Source organism: Emydura macquarii, unplaced genomic scaffold (assembly GCF_026122565.2).
Source record: "Emydura macquarii macquarii isolate MOO-44397 ecotype Brisbane River unplaced genomic scaffold, CSIRO-AGI_Emac_v2 contig_2897, whole genome shotgun sequence".
NCBI lineage: Eukaryota > Metazoa > Chordata > Testudines > Chelidae > Emydura > Emydura macquarii.
In genome coordinates this window covers 57,489,739-57,511,559 of record NW_027133034.1, presented here as the reverse complement: position 1 = coordinate 57,511,559, position 21,821 = coordinate 57,489,739, and the positions used below count along the sequence as shown (strand labels likewise).

The 21,821-nt window shown below is 38.8% G+C and overlaps 1 protein-coding gene across 1 annotated transcript in view; it reads right to left on the bottom strand.

Moving 5' to 3' along the window:
• PDE4D (phosphodiesterase 4D) overlaps nucleotides 1-20,079 on the bottom strand; it is a 584,878-nt gene extending 564,799 nt beyond the window's left edge. The window contains exon 1 of the mRNA XM_067569281.1: nucleotides 19,808-20,079. Within this exon, the coding sequence (XP_067425382.1) occupies nucleotides 19,808-20,079 (272 nt within the window). The remainder of the gene's footprint in view (nucleotides 1-19,807) is intronic.
• Between the last annotated feature and the right edge of the window lie 1,742 nt (nucleotides 20,080-21,821).

Genomic DNA, 21,821 nt, shown 5'->3' with positions numbered 1-21,821 from the left:
ACCAAAATTATCTTCACCTCGAATGAGAGTTATTGCATATGTACTCTGGGTAAACAAATAAGTCTCTTGTTTAAAATATAGCTAAATGACTGAGGGTGAAATAATTGGTTCTTTTTTATTTATTTTTAAATTCCTTTGCCAATTGAGTTCCAAGGCTCATTTTTTCCTGGCCAGTTTTTTCCTCTGACTATACTTTCCTCTATAATAAATAAAAAAAAATTAAAAAAACCCCAAACAAACAAAAAAGTGTTTTTCCAGTTTCATTTTCTCCCCGCACATATAGATCTTTCTGCACTTAAATTTGGGTGAGTATTAACCCCATTTTAAACCTGGGGAAATTAAGCTACAGAGCAGTTAAATGTCCAATGTCCAGATCAAGTCAATAGCACACTGGACACACAACTCAGATCTCCTGACTCCCTGTGCAGTGTGCTATCTGCTAGGCTATGCTGTCTCCTAAACAAAAAGGATAAGGGATGCCTGTCATTGTACAAAAGGTCCCTTTCATAAAACAAAATGGAATGTTATTCACTTGAAGCTAGCTGAGAACGTGCTGTAATCTTAAAATATCTTTTTAAAATCCTAGTCCTCCTTTCTCACATTTTTATGCACTAGTATACATTGTTGCGATCAACCTGGAAAACCACAAGTGCCAGTTATAAACTCAGGGCTAGATAAAACCTATTGCAGCTGAAGGGGCTTAAGAAACTCCATGTGTAATGATCTTGTCATTTACAAGCTGGAGGACTTCAGTGGATATAAGCAACTGCTCTCACAAACATTTAATGAAGACTATCCCTTAGCTGAAAGAGATGTGGATGTGCAGGTTATTGGTTTTAGTCCCAGCAGAAACAAATTCTTCACATACACACAGACAAGAGGAAGGCAGCAGAACATATGTGAAAAACAAGAAATAAGTTAAACAATGAATTTCTCAGTTCATTTAGGTAATATTACTAAGACATACTGCCCTGGTGAAATTCTTTCCTTAAATAACTCTCCCAAAGTCAGTGGAATTACAGCAGAGATTAATTTGGCCGAGAAAAGCTAATATATTTAATTATGCAATAATTTGTGCATCATGCAAACTGAGGACAAGTGGCATTACATCCAATGTAAAGTATTCCATGGTTATTTAGGCAACCTATTGTCCACAAAAATCTTCATATAAGAATTTTGATTATAAGTATTTGCTCAGCAGGCACAATGACTATTTGTCTAAAGTAAATAATCAATATAATTAACAGAAGACTGCCTCATATTATGGGTTTGTACAGCACTCGCACAATGGACCCCCAATTTAGTAGGGGCTGTTTGTGTTTTAATCATACAAATAATAATAATAATTTATTTGCTAAGGACTTAAAGTATCTGATGCACTACAGAATACAGAAGAGACAGGGTCACTGCCCAAGAAGCTTATAGTCTAAAAAGGACAACAAATGACAATTCAGAGCTAAAGCACCAGGTGACTAGGAGATGAATGCATCGCACAATGGTGCAGCTTGTCAGTGTATTCCTAAATAAAGTAGAAACATGTCTTTAGGTGATGGTTTAATGTTAAATCTTCATGATGGCAGTGTGTTTTCAGGAGTGATTTCAAAAAGTAAAGGGAGAAAACTTGCTGCACCCTGAATAAGAGAATTCCATACATAATGGGCAACACAGGAGAAGACTACTAAGAAAGTTGTGAGAAATGAGAAGCAAGAAGAGCTAGTGCAGCAAGCTATGGAAGTCTGAAGAAATGAGAACAGCTATAATATAGGACAGAACTGGGTTGTGTAGAGTCTTGAAAATAAGAAACAAGGAGCATGGAAAAGAGCCAGTAGAGGGATCTGAACCCACAATAGCTTGTTTAAAAAAAATAAAAAATCCTTCAGAGACATTAGTCTACTTTTATTGTCCTAAAGCATGCAGATTGGTTCAATTAAAATGAGAAACCATTTTGTCATGTACATCAGCATGCCCAGTGTCCTGTTTCAAGTCTTGGGCTGCCAGTTGGGTCAGGTGGCAAAGGATTATGTGATGGCAACATAGAAGTGGTGATACATATAGGAGGGAGTCCATCCAAACTAAGAGAGGTGACCTACGGTTGAGGAAGAGGCTCTCTGTACCAGTAAAATGAAAAATACCTGCAAGAACAGGTCTTGGTTGGTAATCGCTTTTAGCAAAGGCCAGGAAAGAGGCCTGGCTTTGAGAGAGCTGTAGAGGATTGTGGATGCTTGGTTGGAAGATTTTATTGAACTAAACTATTCTGTCTTGTTAAGTAAACTATTTCCTATGAAGGGACTGTGAGTGAACCAAGTGAGTCTGGGTGCATTCTTCAGAAAGCTGAGTTGGGGAAAATGAGGCACTGGTGAGGCCTCATTTGGAGTACTGTGTCCAGTTTTGGGCCCCTCACTACAGAAAGGACGTGGACAAGCGGAGGGCAACAAAAATGATTAGGGGGCTGGATCATATGATTTATGAGGAGAGGCTGAGGGAACTAGGCTTGTTTAGTCTTCAGAAGAGAAGAATGAGGGAGGATTTGATAGCAGCCTTTAACAACCTGAAGGGGGATTCTAGGGAGGATGTAGCTAGGCTGTGGTGGCAGATGACAGAATAAGAAGCAATGGTCTCAAATTGCAGTGGGGGAAGTCTAGGTCGGATATTAGGAAAAACATTTTCACTATGCGGGTGGTGAAGCACTGGAATGGGTTACCTAGGGAAGTGGTGGAATCTCCATCCTTAGAGGTTTTTAAGGCCTGGCTTGACAAAGCCCTGGCTGGGACGATTTAGTTGGGGTTGGTCCTCCTTTAAGCAGGGGCTTGGATTAGATGTCCTCCTAAGGTCTCTTCCAACCCTAGTCTTCTATGAAAACCGTTCCCAGAGTGTAGTTATCAGCGGTTCACAATCAAGCTGGAAAGGCATATTGAATGGGTCCAGCAGGGGATCAGTTCTGAATCCAGTTCTGTTCAATATCTTCATCAGTGATTTAGATAATGGCATAGAGAGTACACTTATAAAGTTTGTGGATGATACCAAGCTGGGAGAGATTGCAAGTGCTTTGGAGGACAGGATTAAAATTAAAAAATGATCTGGACAAACTGGAGAGATTATCTGAAGTAAATAAGATTAAATTCAATAAGGACTAGCCTCTAGGGGACTCAATCTGTTCTGATAATTTCCAGAGATGTTTGCAAATTAAGAACTTTGCAATTCAGTTTATCATCTCTACTTTGAAACTGACCCATGAATTTTATTTCTCAGCTGTATGTACCAATACATTTTAACCAATATTATCTCTTTTCTTTTAATAATAAATATTACTTTAGTTAATAAGTATTGATTTTAAGCATGTATTTGGGTAAGATCTGAACTGTTCATTGAACTGTTTGTAATGGGTCCAGTCCTTTGGGATTGGTAGAACTTTTTTACATAAAGATAAAGATTTTCAGCAATCCCCATCATATTTGACTTGGCTGTCTGGGTAGTAGCCAGAGAGCTGGATGGCTTTAAGGACACTGAATTTTTGTTTTCTGAATAACCAGTGAGGTGATCAGAAGTTGTTTGTTCCTGGCTTGGTATATCTTATGAAGAAATACCACTAGCATTTGAACAAAGCCTGGCACACAGGACTTCTATCTTCTCTAGGAATTCTGGGCTGCACAATAAATATTATATCATAATAGCAGATAAGTTGAAATAATGATAACAGTACCTATTAAAATGTCATTTAACTGTTCCCACTTTAATATTTATCTGGCATTAATAAAATGTATTGTGTTAACCAAAATATATACAATACATAGTTGTAATGTGTGGCCTCCTTCCAGGCACCCCCGTTAGGGCCTCAGGGCAAGCTGCAAGTGGCCCCTCACCTCAAATTCCCTTTTGAATCCCCAGTAACTCCATGGAAGCTTATTTTCCAGTCTCACAACAGTGTATTAATAACCACTGTGCAAGCAGTCCATAACAGAAGTCTCAAAACATAGCTTATATCATGCCAGTGAAAATAGTCCTTAAAAATCACATATCCTCTTGGCCATTAACATAATACATACACCATCCTGGCATCTTCTGGCATACATAGACTCGATCAGTTCTTCTCTGTTCTTCTGCCAGGATGGCCACCCCAACTCTTCCTCTGGGATGAAACCTGCTCTTCCCAGCAGGAACCCTCCACAGTCTCTCTATAGGGAATATCCTTCTTTCACTGTTCCCTGGGTCCAGCTCTCCAGCACTGAGACTTCAGCAGTAAGTCCCTCCACTGCTCCCCTTTCCATCAGCTCTCTAGCCTTTGGCTCTGGCTCTTTGGCTTTGAGCTGGTAGGCAACTCTCTCTGCTGCTGTTTCTGCTGCTTCTCCTGCCTTCAGCCTTCTTCAACCCTGGCTCTCTGACTTGGAGACACCAGCCAGCAAATCACTCTTGACACTCTCCTGCCTTTAACCTTCTCCCAGGAACCACCTTGTCTCTTTGGCAGTTCAGCTCAGCTCAGCTCTCCTCCCCTACCCTTCTCCTTTCTGACTCCTGACTGACTTTGTTCCCCTGACTGTATCTGACCAAGCCTCTTATAGCTTCCTGCCCTGCCCTCTTAGCTGGCCCACCTGGGAGCACCTGGACTGGAACAGGAGCACTGAGCCTGATTCCACTGAATGAGCCAGCTATCTTGTTACATGGTACTACACTGCATCTTCCCCCTGAGCAGGTGCACAAAAGGTACAAGGAGCTTCCTCCCTCATGCTGTTGCACAGAGACTTAGCACAACTGCAATGTCATGGCTAAAGAATGCAATTTAGACAAACCCCAAGTCTATTTAAATTTTTCTGAGTATAAGCCCAATCATTAAGGGTTATCATTTTGAATCCTTTCTTGACTAGGTGTCACGAACCCTCTGGGTATATATGCATTGCAATCAAACACCTGCAGCTGGCCCATGTCCGCTGACTCAGGCTCGTGGGGCTCGGGCTATGAGGCTGTTTAATTGCAGTGTAGATGTTCGGGCTTGGGCTGGAGTCCAGGCTCTGAGACCCTGCAAAGGGGAATGGTCCCAGAGCTCAGGTTCCATCCAAGCATCAACACCATAATTAAACAGCCCCAGATGGCTGACACAGGTCAGCTGCGGGTGTTTAATTGCAGTGTAGACATACCATTTATATGTTGGAGCATATTTCTTCCCCTTCTTGGTTTATTCAGCTGAATGTGTGCACAATTCACATTTGCTGCTATATCAGTTGTGTCTCAAACATGTTCCACTGTCTGAGAGCACTAGAAGGCACTCTAATAGAAAACAATGGCATCTGGTGATGCTGTGAGCCACAGTGATGGGAATGGTTATGTACTTTACAGAGGAAGCAGAGACCAAGTGAAAGGTAAACCTCTAATCTCAACTGGTTAACAATAGGATGCATCTGATGTTTTTTACCCTGTGGGAAAGGAAATTTTCACACATTGTTTTTCAGGACATAGGTAAATGTTAAAAACAGCCCACTACACATGTGTAAATCAACAGGCAGTTTACAACATCTTCTACAAACTTGGTTCTGCAGGAATGCTGCCCATCTGTCACAAAGCCCTTTCTTAGTGTTAGTGTTTGTAAGTCAAAAGTCTATCAACATGATTTAGTTTCCGTAACAGGAAAGTTTTTCCACAACATGACTAGCCTGGAGAAAGAGATTGCAAAGACTGTTAGCAATAGGTGTTTCGGTTCCTTAGTAACACTACAGAAAATGTTTTGGCTGTCGAATTAGAATTACGTTTTGCAACATTTCAACTACAGAACTGCTGAATAGAACCTTATATGATCAGTAGGTTGTCACCTTGCTTTTGTTTAAACCTCTAATTAAAACAATTTTTTTAGTAAGCTGAGCCAAGTGGTTCAGTGATTTAGAAAGTGTAGGGTATGATAGAGGAAACCCAGAGAATCTAGCAGTTTCAGACAAAGACAAAGCTTACTCTGTTATCCTGATAAAACAGATAAAAATTAGCTTACGTTGGCAAGTCTAAAAGCAACTCTGATCTTCACCTTATTCAAACTGTTACCTCTTACAAAGCTGTACATTTTATTTTTATAGATTCAAAAGGAAATTACTGTTAATTATTTTTGTTACATCTATGACTTGTCTAAACATTGTCTTTAATCTCACATTTTCACACATCTAGCAAAAATCAGGAGAACATCATAGCATGATACGGCTATTCTTTGAAATATTATTTTATCATTGTATAAGGTTTAGGTTTTTCCAATGCAGCTTGAGCTACACACTACAAGAATATCTAGATCCCCTTCTGTTGTCTATTTAAAGCATTGTTTATGATCTCTCTCCTTTCTCTATGCTATGGTATACGTCTCCTCCTCTCTGCTTTGATGGTACTTTCTCTTGAAATGCTTCACATGAATTAATCTGAAATTATTTTGGCTTTCTGAAGGTGAGAGTGGTGGAGCAGGGCAAAAGGAAAGAACAGGGAGGTATCCTCTAAAAATCCTTAAAGAATATGTATTGACAGAAAGCGAAAGAAAGTAAAATATATAATTCTGTGCTATAGTCAGTTTAAGCAGCAGCACAAAGATTGTGAAACTGTCAAACTATAGCCACGTCAATAGAGTTGGCTAATCTATTATGAAGTGACATTTTTATTTATTTAGAATTAAGAACTTGGGTATTTTTTTCAATAAGTGAGATGATAAAAGTTAGTGAATAAAAGCATATTGCGCAACATAAAATAAACAAAGCCCTACAGCTTATAAGTGCTATTATGGCAGTTAATTTCCTGAATATTAAATGGTATACCCTACCAGGATCTATTGAAAGTATTTCTGAGGCACCTATCATTTGGTATTTAAGTGCCAAAGTCAATGTAAGAATATTTATGATGGGTGGATATATAAGTTAGTTGAATTCAAGGTGAAGAACTGAATATAACTGAGGACAAATACTTTCACAGTCAGTAAATTACATATTTGTAGTTTTGAGACTATTATTCAGTGGAATCAGAATACAAAATAAAACCAAAAAATATGTAAAAACCCAAGTTAAAAAATGAACAACAAAAGGCCTAAAATAAGTCAAACAAACAGAAGATCAATCACAGAAACCCCATCAAATAAAAAGGAAACCTACTTTTTATAAAATAGAAAAAATTTTGCGTTACACATATTACTAACTCATTGTGAATAGACTTTGAAAACTAAGAGGTAGGAAAATGTTCTGTCCAAAAATACATACAGTAGAAAGAAATATGATCTTGACTATTAAAACCCAAAATAATCAGTTTTTTCCCCATGTGGAAATATTCAAATTAATGAAAAAAATGTAAATTGTCATGTTTACATACATGTCTCTCTACACAAACCTGTTTATTTTAATAAGGCATCTTGGCCTCAGTTTCTATAAATTTACTAGCAATTAATTGACTAGGATATGTTGACTCCTGTAGCTCCACTTCACTTTGTCTGACTTCTTCCTCCTCTTTACTTTGTTACAAAAGGGGAGTCTTGATAGAGAAAAAGGAGATTCTGGCTACCAAGTCATCCGAGAATAAAGGTGTATAATTTGAACTATTAAAGTATCCATTCTAGAACTGGGCAAAATTAAGTTTTCAGCTGAAACTTTCTTTCACAAAAAATAAATAAATAAATAAATAAATACCAAAAAATGCAGATTTGGCAACACCAAAATGTTTCACAAATTCATTTCAGTCTCACCAAACTGTGTTGGGGGAAAAAAAGAGGAAAAAAATTCTGAAAATATCTAAACATTTCTACATTTTTGAAATTACATGTTTCGATTTGAAGTGGCTTTTGGTTTTGAAAATTTCTTTCAATTTTATTTAAAATGTTTCATTTGACCAAAAAAGGAATTAGGGATCATGATAGATAATCAGCTGAACATGAGCTCCAACTTAGATGCTGAAGCCAAAAGGGCTAATGGGATCTTTGCACATATAAACAGTGGAAATTTGAGTAGGAATAGAGGGGATACATTATCTCCATATATGGAACTGGTATGACTACTGCTGGAATTCCTTTTTCCAGTTCTTGCATCCATATATTAAAAATGTTGATAAACTAGAGAGGTTTCAGAGGAAAGCCATAAGAATGGTTAAAGGACTGGAAAATATTCCTTAGAGTGGGAGATTCAAGGATTTAAACTATTTAGCTTATAAAAGAGAAGGTTAAAGGGTGACTTCATCAGTTTTTGAGAACCTACATGGGGAGCAGAAAAAGATATAACACGATCTAACGGCTGGAAGCAGAAACTAGACAGATTCAGACTGGAACTAAGGCACGTATTTTTACCAAGGAGGGTAATTAAGTGTTGGAACATCTGACCCAAGGCAACAATGGTTTCTCTATCACTAGCAATTTTAAGTAAAATTTGGATGTTTTTCTAAAATATATAATCTAATTCAAACAGGATTTATTTCAGGGAAGTCCTATGACCTGTGTTATACATGAGGTCAGACTAGTTCCTTTTAGATTTGTGATCTATGAATCCTTATGTGGTTGAGTTTGTCAAACTCAAACCAGCAGGGTTAATTTACCTCTTAGCACCTGCTAGTTCTCACAGCTGTTGTAACTTAGATATCCTAAAGCATTATAATGAACACAACATGCTGTAAGCAGTAAGACAATACAATGCATATTTTTGGGAAAACAGTTACGGCGTCTAATTTGTGTAAGTTTAAGTCTTCACCATTAGTGTTGCAACAGTGTATTTTTTTAATTATTCAAAGATTATGTAATTTTAATATTATCAAGTCTTAAATTATACACACACAAGCTCAGGGTGAGTTAATTGTTTTTAATTCCATTAGACTAGGAAGGATTAGTTATAACATTGCTTTGAAGGCACGAGTAAGTTATTTAGTAATTTCTCTGCTATCATAGAGGGAGCTCCTATCAAACCTTCATACTTTCACTTTTCTATTTATATGTCCTGGCAACGCAGTAATTTATAGATAAACACTGCAAACAATTACAGATATTAAACTGGAAGCCCAACACACATACTGTTAGAGTTCCATAAATCAGGAAGCCTATGGCCAATGAGGACCTACCACTCACAAACACATATTAGCTAGATTTCTATAGCACACTAGTGATTAAAAATTAAGTTTATGTAGCCTTCCCCCTCAAGACAACATGGTAAACCCATCTCCAAAAAAAGTCTGAGCCAAGTCCTATATATGCCTATATAAAACTATAGACAGGGCAAATTTAAGTGAACAACACCAGTCTTCATTCAGAGTTCCTACTAGATCTTTCAATTGGTATGTGCAAGATTTTCACACCCATGGCTGAGAAATGGGACATGGCCCTAAATCCAATTGATGTCCCATGATTGGTGGATAAATCCCATGGAGCTCAGGTTTGTATAGAGGGTCTCCCCTTTCCCCAAAGAAAGGTTTTACAGACATTAACAATGGGGTTAGTGTAACTTCCACAAGGATTTCTATGGGTTAATAAAGAGATCGAGCACCACTCTATGCAGTATCAGTTGTTTCCTCTACCTAAAACCCACAAAGCCACAAACACGTCCTCTTTACAAGGAGGGGCTTCCACACATCTAGATGAGTGGTGGAAATGATACCACTAAAATACTGTCCACACTACAATTTATAACCGAGTTTGTAACCGATAAGTGCCATGGTTTGTGCTTGCATGTCAGATAGCAAAGGAGTCAACAGTGTTTTTCCCTTGCCAGAGAGTTGGGATGGTACCCGGTTGACTTCCTGGCTAGCTAATCATTCTATTCTTTTAAAGGCAGAATATTTGTTTAACCATATTTGTGTAACTGGTTTGGCCAGTTCTTTCTTGTTCCCAAGTCTTTGTGTGATAAGACATCCCAGAATACCTACTCCCATGTGTTACTGATGTTCTTCAATCGATATGTCCTCAAGGGACTCTGTTCCTTACTAAGGCAGTCTAGAATAGTTTCCCAGGTTATCCTGGAACATACTGATAATATGGCTAGGCAGGAAGGTAGGTGCAGTTGTGATGGCTAAAAAGCTGCCATGTGGCCACAAACTGAATCATATTACACTTGCAACGTGCCTCTTACTAGCTACAATTTCTCAGTTAAAACTTATAGTGTAGACAGGACCTTGGGTTGTTTCATCCCATTATATATTTACTGGCCAGGTCTGATCAGCATTTGATATATTTTACTCCTCTCCTTCCTCCCACAAAAAAGTCTTCCATCTCACACCCCATGTCCCTCCCCCAAAAAACCCACACACAACCAGATGGAATAATCTGACCCAGCCTGGACTGCCCCTGGACCAACTGGTGCTTTGTGTGAGGAGCATCTTCTGCTTTCCTCCACTGCCATTTCTTAAATAATGTTTACAATATGGCAGAGGGGCTCTCATTTCACTTTAGTTCGTTCTTGTATCTCACTGACTGACTAGTAATGCTCTGCCCCTTATGTACCTATGAGGGCATAGCTGATAACATTCTAGATGGTTCGAGGAAAATGAAGTTCTCAAAGTCTGGAAGGTTCCACGAGATGCTATAAAGGTCTAGGAGGTTAGTAAAAAATGAATCCACATACGGAATACCTGAAACATTTTACTTCAAACATTCTATTTTCTCTTTTGTCACTAACAAAAACAGCACCCCGAGGTTTGGCGCCCCTCAAGCCAGGCATCCCACACGGTCCCCTGGATCTCCTGCTCCTAAATTTGGCCCTGGACCCAGCCATATATACCACAAAGCATTTTAAAAAAAAACCCACCCACACTTGTCACGATATTAGAGACTGAGGTGCTGGTGACTAATTATGTAAGAAAGCAAACAAAGGATAATCCATAGAACAATACAACACCGATTTCCATGTTTCCTTAAAAATGCAAATATAAAAAAAACTTTAATATAAAACTGATATAGGGTTTCAGCCAGCACCCAACTGAAGTCAATGTAAAAGATCTTTTTTACTTCAGTGGGCATAGGGTTGAGCTCATATTAAATATTTTGTTATGGCTTTTATAAGAAAAAACAAACAAACTAGTATAAATGCACCAGATTGTTTGTTTACTGCCAGTAACATATTACAATGGAAATGTGTCAAACTGGTTTGGAAAAAATTTAGCTACTCTGAACAAGGAAGTGACCTTCTAATAGTGGGTAGAACAAGTATTTTACTACACATCCATATAGTCAATTATGCTGATAATAATAATCTCATTTACCTTGTGCTCTCTTTATCTGTTTGTTATAGCCACCTATTATGTCTCTTTATATGCTTAGGCCCCAATCCTGACACTGACTATGTATGAGTGTACTTGTACCCCTGAGCTTTCAACTCTAAGCTCATTGAAACAGGGACCTTCTTACCATTATGTATATGCAGAATGCCTATCACAGTGGGGCCTTGATCCTTAAAGTGTCTTCACATACTACTGCAGCAAACTACTATCTGCTACTGATGGGAGTTTGCTCAAATTGATTTTGGAGAAGGTTAATTTAAAGGTGAGCTGTGCAGTTTACGTGTAAAATAAATACATACAATTCAAAATCATTAATGGATTGTATAATAGAAGTCTCCAAAAGTAAAAATCTGTTCACATCAAGTTTATAAAACTGCAGCACAGATTTTTAAAAAGCAGCATAATCCAGATAGTAGTTGTGTGATAAATGTACTATGGAATGATTACAATATGTTTTGGTTATCTCTACCATATGTAGAGGCTTGTTACCAATTAAAATCTGTTTTAAAACATATTTGAAAATCTATTTTTCCTTTATTTTCCTGTGAAGAACTGGGTTTAGGGTTTTCTCTGCACATACATCACAATAATAGAGCAGTTTCCTATACACTCTGTATTAGGAGTTTCTGATGATAGCTACTAATATAAAAGAATCAAGAAAGTCAGGACTTGGTAGCTAAAAGGAAGAATTAATCTGCAAATTGTGCAGCAAGTTAAAGCAGAGACTGGGTTCTATCTGCATTTTGACAACTATTAGAATAATCTTGAACAAATAGGATGGATTGATGGAGTACAGGTCCATCAATGGCTATTAGCTAAGTTGATCAGAGACACAACCCCATCCTCTGGGTGTCCCTAAACCTCTAACTGCCAGAAGCTGGGACTGGACAACGGGGATGGAAATTCCCCCTGTTCTGTACATTCCCTCTGACTCCTCTGGTCCTAACTACTCTCAGAGACAGGATACTGGGTGGGATGGACCATTGGTCTGACCGAGTATGACCATTCTTATTACTTATGTAAGTTACAATTTATCTGTGAGGATGTTTCTGATCTCACACCAGCAACAATCCCTAGAAAGTTCACTGAAATCTATAAAATTATCCTGGTATAAAATCACTGTGAGATCAGAGTCCGGCTCTATGCCTCAGCTACAATGGGATAATTATATGTTCCACACATGAAAATAGTAAAATTCAATTAGTGTGTGTAAAGTTTTCTATACAAGTACAAAATATTATTGCTAATATCACTAGAATATAATTATTATAATTTTTAATCCACGCCACATGTTCTGATGCAGTTATATGTATTTAGCCACTGGTTTGAAAACTCATAGATGGACTAAAAAGTTTGTTTTTCTTTTAAAAAAAGACAGCTGAAAGTTAAGTCTTGTTTGGACTTCCTTTGTTGTATGCTTTTAGTATGCATTTCTTCCTGTCACTGGCAGAAGCTATTTCAATTGCCTTTTTTTGACTGAAAGACAGCCAAATATTCTATTAACAGGTTTAGGCAAAAAAAAAAAAGTTATTTATTTTTGTAAAAAGCTTTAAATCCCTTTATTTGTAAATATTGTAGAGCTTTTAGGTTCAGATATATGTGGATGAAGTCTCTCTGAAAACACTCCATCTGATATAATCTGATGTCAAGGAAACAAATCATTGAAAAAGCTGTACAAAGAAACAACACACCACAAAGGAAGAACATAGCGTTTCAAGATACTTGTGAATTTCAAAGGCTCTTCTAATTGATTCAGTTAAATGTCAGAGAAACCTTGAGCAATCTATATTTTCTAAATTTAACTTTAAGGTTTATCCTTCTTTTATTTTTTTATTAAAAGCTCATGGAAGAGGACAATATATCTGTTAAGAGGGATACTTTTCTAATTATTTTTCTTTTCTCAAGAAGATGCTGTTGCTATGCTGTCATATTTGTTGCTATGGGAGTTTTGGTTTGTGAATATGTGCCGGAAACCAATTGGATATTGTGCGGATGTTTACTGTTTCTTTACATTTTCAGCAGACAGTAAAGAGGGGTTCTAAGTAAAAAACCTACAGTGATGCAAAGGGAGAGAGAGAGGCTGTATCAGTAATACTGTTTTCCTTATTCTAACCAAGTTCTTTGTTCAGTGACAGAAGACTGCTTTACCAACATCACATAAAAATATCAAAAGTTGACTGAGTTTGAAACAACATAAATAAAGAAAATGCCAAAGACCTATCTTCCGCAAGAATTTTGCTTTGATAAGCCCATGGAATAGTCTGAGTGGAAGAAGCACTTTCCCAGACTTCAAATATCTACACAACTCAATACAAAGTGTGTACATAATTTGTATTTGCTACAGAAGAATAACCATGGAAATGTTTTTTAAAAGTTTGAGCATTTAATTCCAAAAAGGAATATAATACACCAACAGATGTACTATTACCGAGGGTTTAAAACATCTGGAAAGTGCATGGAGACCTTTATGAAGGCATCATATGAACAAGGCAAGCAGTGTGACTGGTAACCAAAAGGAAGAAAATAAAGAAGAACATCTGATAGGTCCATTTTTAAACAAGGAACTTTCAGAACTATTACAGCTTATATCTTATCTATCTGTCAAATAAGTGTCGCAACTAGCACTGCTGTGAAAATGTGAACTAGTGAAAATGCAAGTCACCTACCAAGAATGTAGGAGAAACACAGTCCAAGAAGTAGCAAACAAATAATTTCCATGAAGAAAAAAGCAGCAACATTTAAAAATTAATCTAAAGAGCATAATATTCCCGGGCAGAAAAATGGAGGTGTGGAAAGGGAAATTACAAGACATATGGGGTGCCCAGCCTTTGGAAATGTACAGTAAATATAAACACGCAAATGAATCAGGAAAATATTCCACAGAAGGCTGAATGATGCTTATTTCAACAGACTTCAACTGCCTCACTTTATAGGGTGACCTCTCAGTCCTCATCCTCAAATGAAAATACCATTAAAAGATGAACCTGGGAGCTTAAATTCATACCTTTGCTAGACACTAAAAACCATGGACTGAATAGAAACACTGGATTTATTATTATCAATTATAATTGCTAACTCCCTCTGCTAGCTTTATTTAACACTCCGCCCCCTCCCCCCCCCGCCATGACTGGTGAGGTGTTACTGTGCCATTTTCACTTTGAATGGTCCCTTAAAGTGCCATTAACTACTTATGCTAAACAATCCATTCCACCCTGTATTTAGCTGTGGCTCTCCAAAGCCTTGTGAAAAATCCACATCCCTGAGTGAACAGAACTAACCCCCAGTGTAGCTGGCATTAGGATGACAGGAGAATTCTCCCGTCAACCTAGCTACCGCTCTCAGGAAGTTGGAGAACCTACGCCAACAGGAGAACCCCCCCACCCCTCCCGGTCAGCATAGATAGTGTCTTCAGTGAAGACACTACAACAGCCGGCGTAGCTACATTGGTGCAGCTGCACCGCTGCAGTGTTTTAAGTGTAGGCAAGCACTTTTAGTACATTTCCCAGACTGGATGAAGAGCTCTGAAAGCTTGTCTCTCTTACCAACAGAAGTTGGTCCAATGTAAGATATTACATCACCCACCTTGTCTTTCTAATCTCAAGATTGGTCATTCGATTCTTATATTTAAAAGTGATAGGGTAGATATCACTGCAACATGTAAAGGGGCATTTACAGACAAAATCTAAACCCTAAACTGGAACACCCCAAGGTAATACTCAGGATGCATTATTTAGAGTGAGACTCTGTGCTGTGCTCTATAGGTACCTCTGTTCCATAAATTAAGGTGTAATTTTAAGGCAGGTAGGCTTCCCCACATTAGCTTTAATCAAGATAGCACTGGTGTTGGTAATGATAACAGTGAGGAGAAGACAGCATGGACACTGACTCAGACCAGCAATCTGAGTGCATACCCATGAACCACGTGGTTTATAAATGGGGCAGCTAGTCCATACTAAAGCTCCTGCCACCATGTCTTCACTACACTTCACAGTGTAGATATACCCTGTTACGACAGACTCCCCAGGCTGTCTTACTGGCCACAGCATTGCCTGAAATCTTGCTCCAAACATGCCTTTAGCCCTGGCTTGGCACACTTACAGAAGGGCTTGTCTTTGGAAGGCAGTCTTATGACTGTCTTTCACAGTGCCTGCATGAGGGGAATCCTCACCCAGTCAGATGTGGGGCTTTTAGGGTCCCTTTACAGAACACTTAATTTGTAATGAAAGAGGTGCTGTGGCTCAAGAAGTGTTTTTACATTCATAATTGATGTAGCAAGCCCAGAGGTGCCAGGGCTATGAACTGCCAAGCCCAGAGATGCTGAAGCTCAGCCCTGGAAAGCCCTGGCACAAATGAAGAACTGCCTTTACCTCACTCTGGTTCTTTTTCCTGATGGAAAAAGGCAGGGGTGTGTGAGAAGATTTTGCCCATAGTCTCAAATTAACTGGTGCAAAAATATTTTCCAGATTAGGCGCAGGAAGAAGATTTCACTACGTTCCACTTTGACCTAGAATGCCCCACACACAAATTATAATGCCTTTCAGAATTTATTGCATTTGTTACCTTCAATTCAGCATTACAAATAGAGCTGGGCACATATTTTTGGCAGACCACCTTCCCACCTGCCCGCCCCCTTTTTTTTGCCAAAAACACAGATTCCGGTTGACAAAAACATTTTGCAAATTTGTGTCATTTGTTGCTAAATGTTTCAGTCTAAACACACAACAACAACAACAAAAATACTTTGATGTTCCCAAAATGAAATATTTTTATTTTTCAGGCTAGATTCATAAGGTACCATTTACAGACTCAAGGAGGAGGAGGTGGTGATGGAGGCAGCCTGTTACATCCAATGTGGATGTAGGGAAGGCCGTGGATGTGATATACCTTGACTTTAGCAAAGCTTTTGATACTGTCTCACACAGTATTCTTATCAGCAAGTTAAAGAAGTATGGGTTGGATGAATGGACTATAAAATGGATAGAGAACTGGCTAGAGCATAGGGCTCAACGAGTAGTGATCAATGGCTCCATGTCTAGCTGGCAACCGGTCACAAGCGGAGTGCCCCAGGGGTCAGTCCTGGGGCCGGTTTTGTTCAACATCTTTATTAATGATCTGGAGGATGGGGTAGATTGCACCCTCAGCAAGTTTGCGGACGACACTAAGCTGGGGGGAGTGGTAGATACCCTGGAGGGTAGGGATAGGATACAGAGTGACCTAAACAAACTGGAGGATTGGGCCAAAAGAAATCTAATGAGGTTCAACAAGGACAAGTGCAGAGTCATCCACTTAGGAAGGAAGAATCCCATGCACAGCTATAGACTGGGGACCGACGAGCTGGGCAGCAGCTCTGCAGAAAAGGACCTGGGGGTAACGGTGGATAAAAAGCTGGATATGAGTCAGCAGTGTGCCCTGGTTGTCAAGAAGGCTAATGGCATATTGGGCTGCATTAGGAGGGGCATTGCCAGCAGGTCACGGGAAGTGATTATTCCCCTCTATTCGGCATTGGTGAGGCCACATTTAGAATATTGTGTCCAGTTTTGGGCCCCCCACTACAAAAAGGATGTGGACAAGTTGGAGAGAGTGCAGCGGAGGGCAACCAAAATGATTAGGGGGCTGGAGCACAGGACTTATGAGGAGAGTCTGAGGGAACTGGGCTTGTTTAGTCTGCAAAAGAGAAGAGTGAGGGGGGATTTGATAGCGGCCTTTAATTACCTGAAAGGGGGTTCCAGGGAGGATGGGGCTAGGCTGTTCTCGGTGGTGGCAGATGACTGAACAAGGAGCAACGGTCTCAAGTTGCAGGGCGGGAGGTCTAAGTTGGACATTAGGAAAAAGTTTTTTACTAGGAGGGTGGTGAAGCACTGGAATGGGTTACCTAGGGAGGTGGTGGAATCTCCATCCTTAGAGGTTTTTAAGGTGAGGCTTGACAAAGCCCTGGTTGGGATGATATAGCTGAGGTTAGTCCTGCTTTGAGCAGGGGGTTGGACTAGATGACCTCCTGAGGTCCCTTCCAACTCTAATATTCTATGATTCTATAATAGCTTACAAGTTAGGGCTTTGACCTGGGAAAGGAGAAACTTGGGTTCAACGCTCTATTCCCAAACTGGGATTTGCACCTGGATCTCCCACATCCCAGGCAAATGACCTACGGTTTCTCTCATTCTTTCCTATTGAAGCTGTTCCACTTTGTATAAAATATTTGAATACCCACTGGGCCAGAGAGAGAGAAACTCTGTAGCCTGGTGACTAGGGCATTCAGTTAGGTGCTGGGACACCCAGGTTCCAAACCCGGCTCCAATGACTAGCTTATGCAAAGTTATGCAAAAGTTGAACAGCTTCAAACAGGAGTGAGGCTATTATGAGGTACTGAGCATTCTCAGTTACTCAGCTTCTTACAGATTTATTATTGTAAGCATTTGTAACACAACACACACACATTTTACAGCAGGGATAATGAGACATTGCACCCAAACTCTAAGGCCCTGTCTACACTTACCTGTGAGATTCGGCGGCAGTCGATGGGAGTTACGCAAAATACACAAAAAACTTGCGTAACTCCCGTCGACCAATGAGCTTCTCTTCTGCGCTCTGTCTGCACTGCACTGCGCTACTTTTGTAGCTGGTCTTAGTACGTCGATTTCTGGATCAACTGAGCGGGTCTGCACTGACCACTCAGTCGATCCAGAGAAATCGATCTGACAGCGGCGAATTTGCCATCAGTGTAGCTGTAGCCTAAGCCTTCTGAAGTTCATCTCAAGAGGTGAACAAAAAAAAAAAAAAAAAAAAAAAAGTAAGGACCACTTCTATACCATCATTCCAGCCCCCATTCTTTAATTTTATCCAAGCCTGTTCACCTTTTCTATCTTTTAAAAATGTCTACTGTACCTATTGCAAAAATAAAAGATGCTGTATTTTCTTTGATGATTTTTCTTGGAAAATTAATTTTGGTGTCAAGCTTTTGTTGAAACAGTTCTATACAAATTCAGTTTTTACTTTGAATTACTCATTTATAAACTGATCCCTAGGTTGTTGAACCCAAAACTAATATGAACAGTTTGATATTTTGGAACTTTATGTACATTCATGAAGGGGAGAAGATACTTCTTAATTTTATTTCGTTTTCACTAACACACTTGCAATGCCTTCTTATCAGGCACATTTCTTTGGGGAAAAAAACATTCCTAAACTCTGGAAACATTGTTTTCCTCTCCTTTTCAAGGAGCAATAATATTCTCATATGACAAGATAGCTTGTTATTCTAATGCAAGTCTAAACAAGTGCCCTGCATAACAACAGGTTTTGGTTTTTTTCTTATTGTGTTGCTCTTGATGCTTCTCTGAATCCTGCTTGCTTTTTGTTTTATTTTTTCTCAACACTATATCTCAACACTATCACTTAGATATATCATTTCACTAATTACTTTACTAATTCTTTCTATAGTAAACCCTAAATCCCTTTCCTGGTCACTATACTGCATGTGTGTTCATTTTAATATGTATTGTTGATTTTGATTAGCCCCCAGACACATTTTATCATTTCCACATTAACTGCACTTTCTGTTTATACTCATACATACACAACGTATACACACACAAACATCGCAGTATGTACACATACACCCCCAGCAGTACACACACATAACATGTGGCTATGTTCTGCAATTAATTTCATTCAAATTAATAAAATCAACACTACTGATCCATTCACTAATTAAAACATTCCACCCTTTATCATCACTTTCTGCTGTAAGCTTATTCCCACTACTACACTAATGCCACAAAGAAATCCCATAAAGGAACAGCCTAATGCAAAGATGTCAAATCATCACAGCAAATACTAGGGCATTATTCCTGGAGGTATAACTATATAATAGATATAATTTTGAAAGGTAATAAATATAAAACCATTCCACTGGTACACAGTAGAGGGATGCAATGCAGATGAATGTTTTTCATGTAAGTGACCACACATATTAAAAGAACATTTCAGTGATAAACATTTAACATGAGGAATTCCTTTCTTTCTTCTCCCTATTTTTATTACAATAATTATTTTAACAAGCACAATTACTCCATACAAAGACCTATCCCCTTCCGCTACCACCAAGTTCTACTTAATTTGAATGCTATAGAGACCTAGTCTTCTACTTAGGAGGCTATAAATATGACATTTAAAAAAAAAAAGATAAAAATCACATACAGACAAAATCTCTGCCTAGTCACTCTGGCTTGAACAGCAGAGATTCAAATACATTTTCTTTTTATTGTCCTTGTTTGAATCTCTGTGGGAAGGGGAAAAGAAAGAAAACTGCCTAAGAAATGAGAGAGAAAAAGTAATTCTGATACCAAAACTGTGTATTCTCATTTTATAACTAAAATAGAATTTACTTTGATAAATTTCAAACCTGAAGTTAACATAGAGTGACTGGAGCTCTTAAACCATCCCTAATACCTATTCGAAAGATTCCTGCCCAGATTTACTATTATTTTTCATTTATGGAATAACAATGGAACAATACCGATTAAAAAAATAAAAGTTTCCCATGCAAAGCTAAGAAGTATTCCTGAGACAAAAAGTTAACCGTATATTAATCTCTTTTGCCAATGTGCACAATTCTTACCATGTATGCGCCACAGTGAAACGCCGCTGTTTTGGTATGTTGCTATTTAAAAGCATCCTTCGTAAGAGCCTTGGAGAATTTCTAGGAGAAATAACTGGAGATAACCTGGGAGAAACAGATGAAGACTTCCTGGATGTCTTGGACTTTTCATGCTGCAACAGGTTTTCCCTCAGGGTCTTTACAAGATCCTCGTTCAGCCATGGATTTTGACAATGTGGATTATCAACTTCAGGTACAGTCAAGGTGTCTGGGCTTGTTGTCTGCTGAGCCATATTTCCCAAGTAGCTTTAATAATACAGTAATGTGATATTAGTTGTTTAAAATATTTCCTTGTTAATTCAGTTCCAGAGAACCGTGGAGAGCTTCTACTCCGACTCAGCCTATTCTGTTTTCAACATGGTGTTGCCTGCCCTCAGCGTCTCTTTATAGATAATGATCTGGAAAGAAAAAAGCAAACTAACTCCTCCACAGAAACCTATTAAACATTACCACTCCTCTGACAACCCTGTTACCAAAGATCACTTACTAGCTATCATAGCAAGTGAACATGGAGGGAAGAAACTGCGTTAGCACGGCTTTTTGTTACAGCTACAAAGCTGCCTGTTAAACTATTGGAACTAACACGCTGCAGCTGCTTGAGCGACTTCTGGCTATGTACATAAAAAGTGCAGGGAGGAGGGCTTAATCATCAGATGCTTGTCCGTATTATTTATTATTTTTTCCGTTTGCTTATTACTGAATCTTTAGATAGGCTGAAAAAGGAGGTGGGGGCATGCTGAATATCTTCCTCCCCCCATTTAAAATGTTTATTTTTGCAACCTCATCAAAAGAAGATTGCAATTCATTTTTAAGATAACAAACAAGCACCAGAACAAAAATACACATTTAAAAAGTCCACTCATGTCCTACACCACAATCACTTACAAGACCTCAGGAAAGAACAATATTTTCCTTTTCCTCTTCTTCAGTAATAGAAAACAATGTGAAACAGCTTTGTCCTACACACAAACCAAAACCACAGGCTATGATTGCCACAAGGACCTGTTTAATTAGGTGTTCTTAAATTAACAGGTCAATATATCTTCCTATGGTCCCCACAACTACTTAATCAGGAAGATTATTCCTATTCCTTTGCACAGTTATTGAGTGCTGAGAATTACCCTATATTATGCCATACAGTCTTTATAAGTGAATTCTTAAAATATGATAAAAGTGTTCATTATTTATTCCTTCACTAACGTTGCTATTTAATTTCATTCTGAAGAAAAGATCAGCTTTCCTACTGGGAATTATGCAAGGCACCGTGCTGCTGCATTTTTCTTCTGATCTAGCAAATCCTCCGTCAGTCAGTCAGTCCTGAGGGCAATTTATTTTTTTCAAATTAGGCTCAATCCACTTTAGCTATTCAGGGAGAGAGCTCTTTATAAACATCATTCACTTTTTCTGAGACTGACAAGACCCACAACAGACAAAGCCAGAACTGAAATCAAGACTCTTATTGATTTAAATTTGGTACATGTCCTACTTTCATATCACAGAAACAAACACCTACCTTTCTTTCCAGCTTTCTTTTAAGATGAACACTCCCTGTGTACTAGAAATGTCACCAAGATACAATAGATTTGCTGAATAGCAGAATAAGTGTTGTATACATCTTATATCAGTGCAATATGTTTCTCCCACTAAGTTACATTACCTTCCAGGGAGAAAGCATTTGACTAAAAAGGCTCCCTGGCAAAGTGACACACCAACTGGTGAGCCACCTTGTGGCCAAGTGCAGCATTGTGGCGTTTCATTCTCGGTAGCCCTGCCACCCAGGTCTGCTAAAATTTTTGACTCATCCTCCCAGATCCTTGTGCCTTGACCCTCCAGCTGGCTCATCTTTTGTCTCACCCCTTTCAGGATAAACCAGGATTTCTACCTAGTAGCCCCAGACCCTCATACCAGGTTCATGGTCCTGCTCTAGGCCCAATAACCATTTTGGAGCCTTCTATCTGGGGTCTTCCATCTAGTC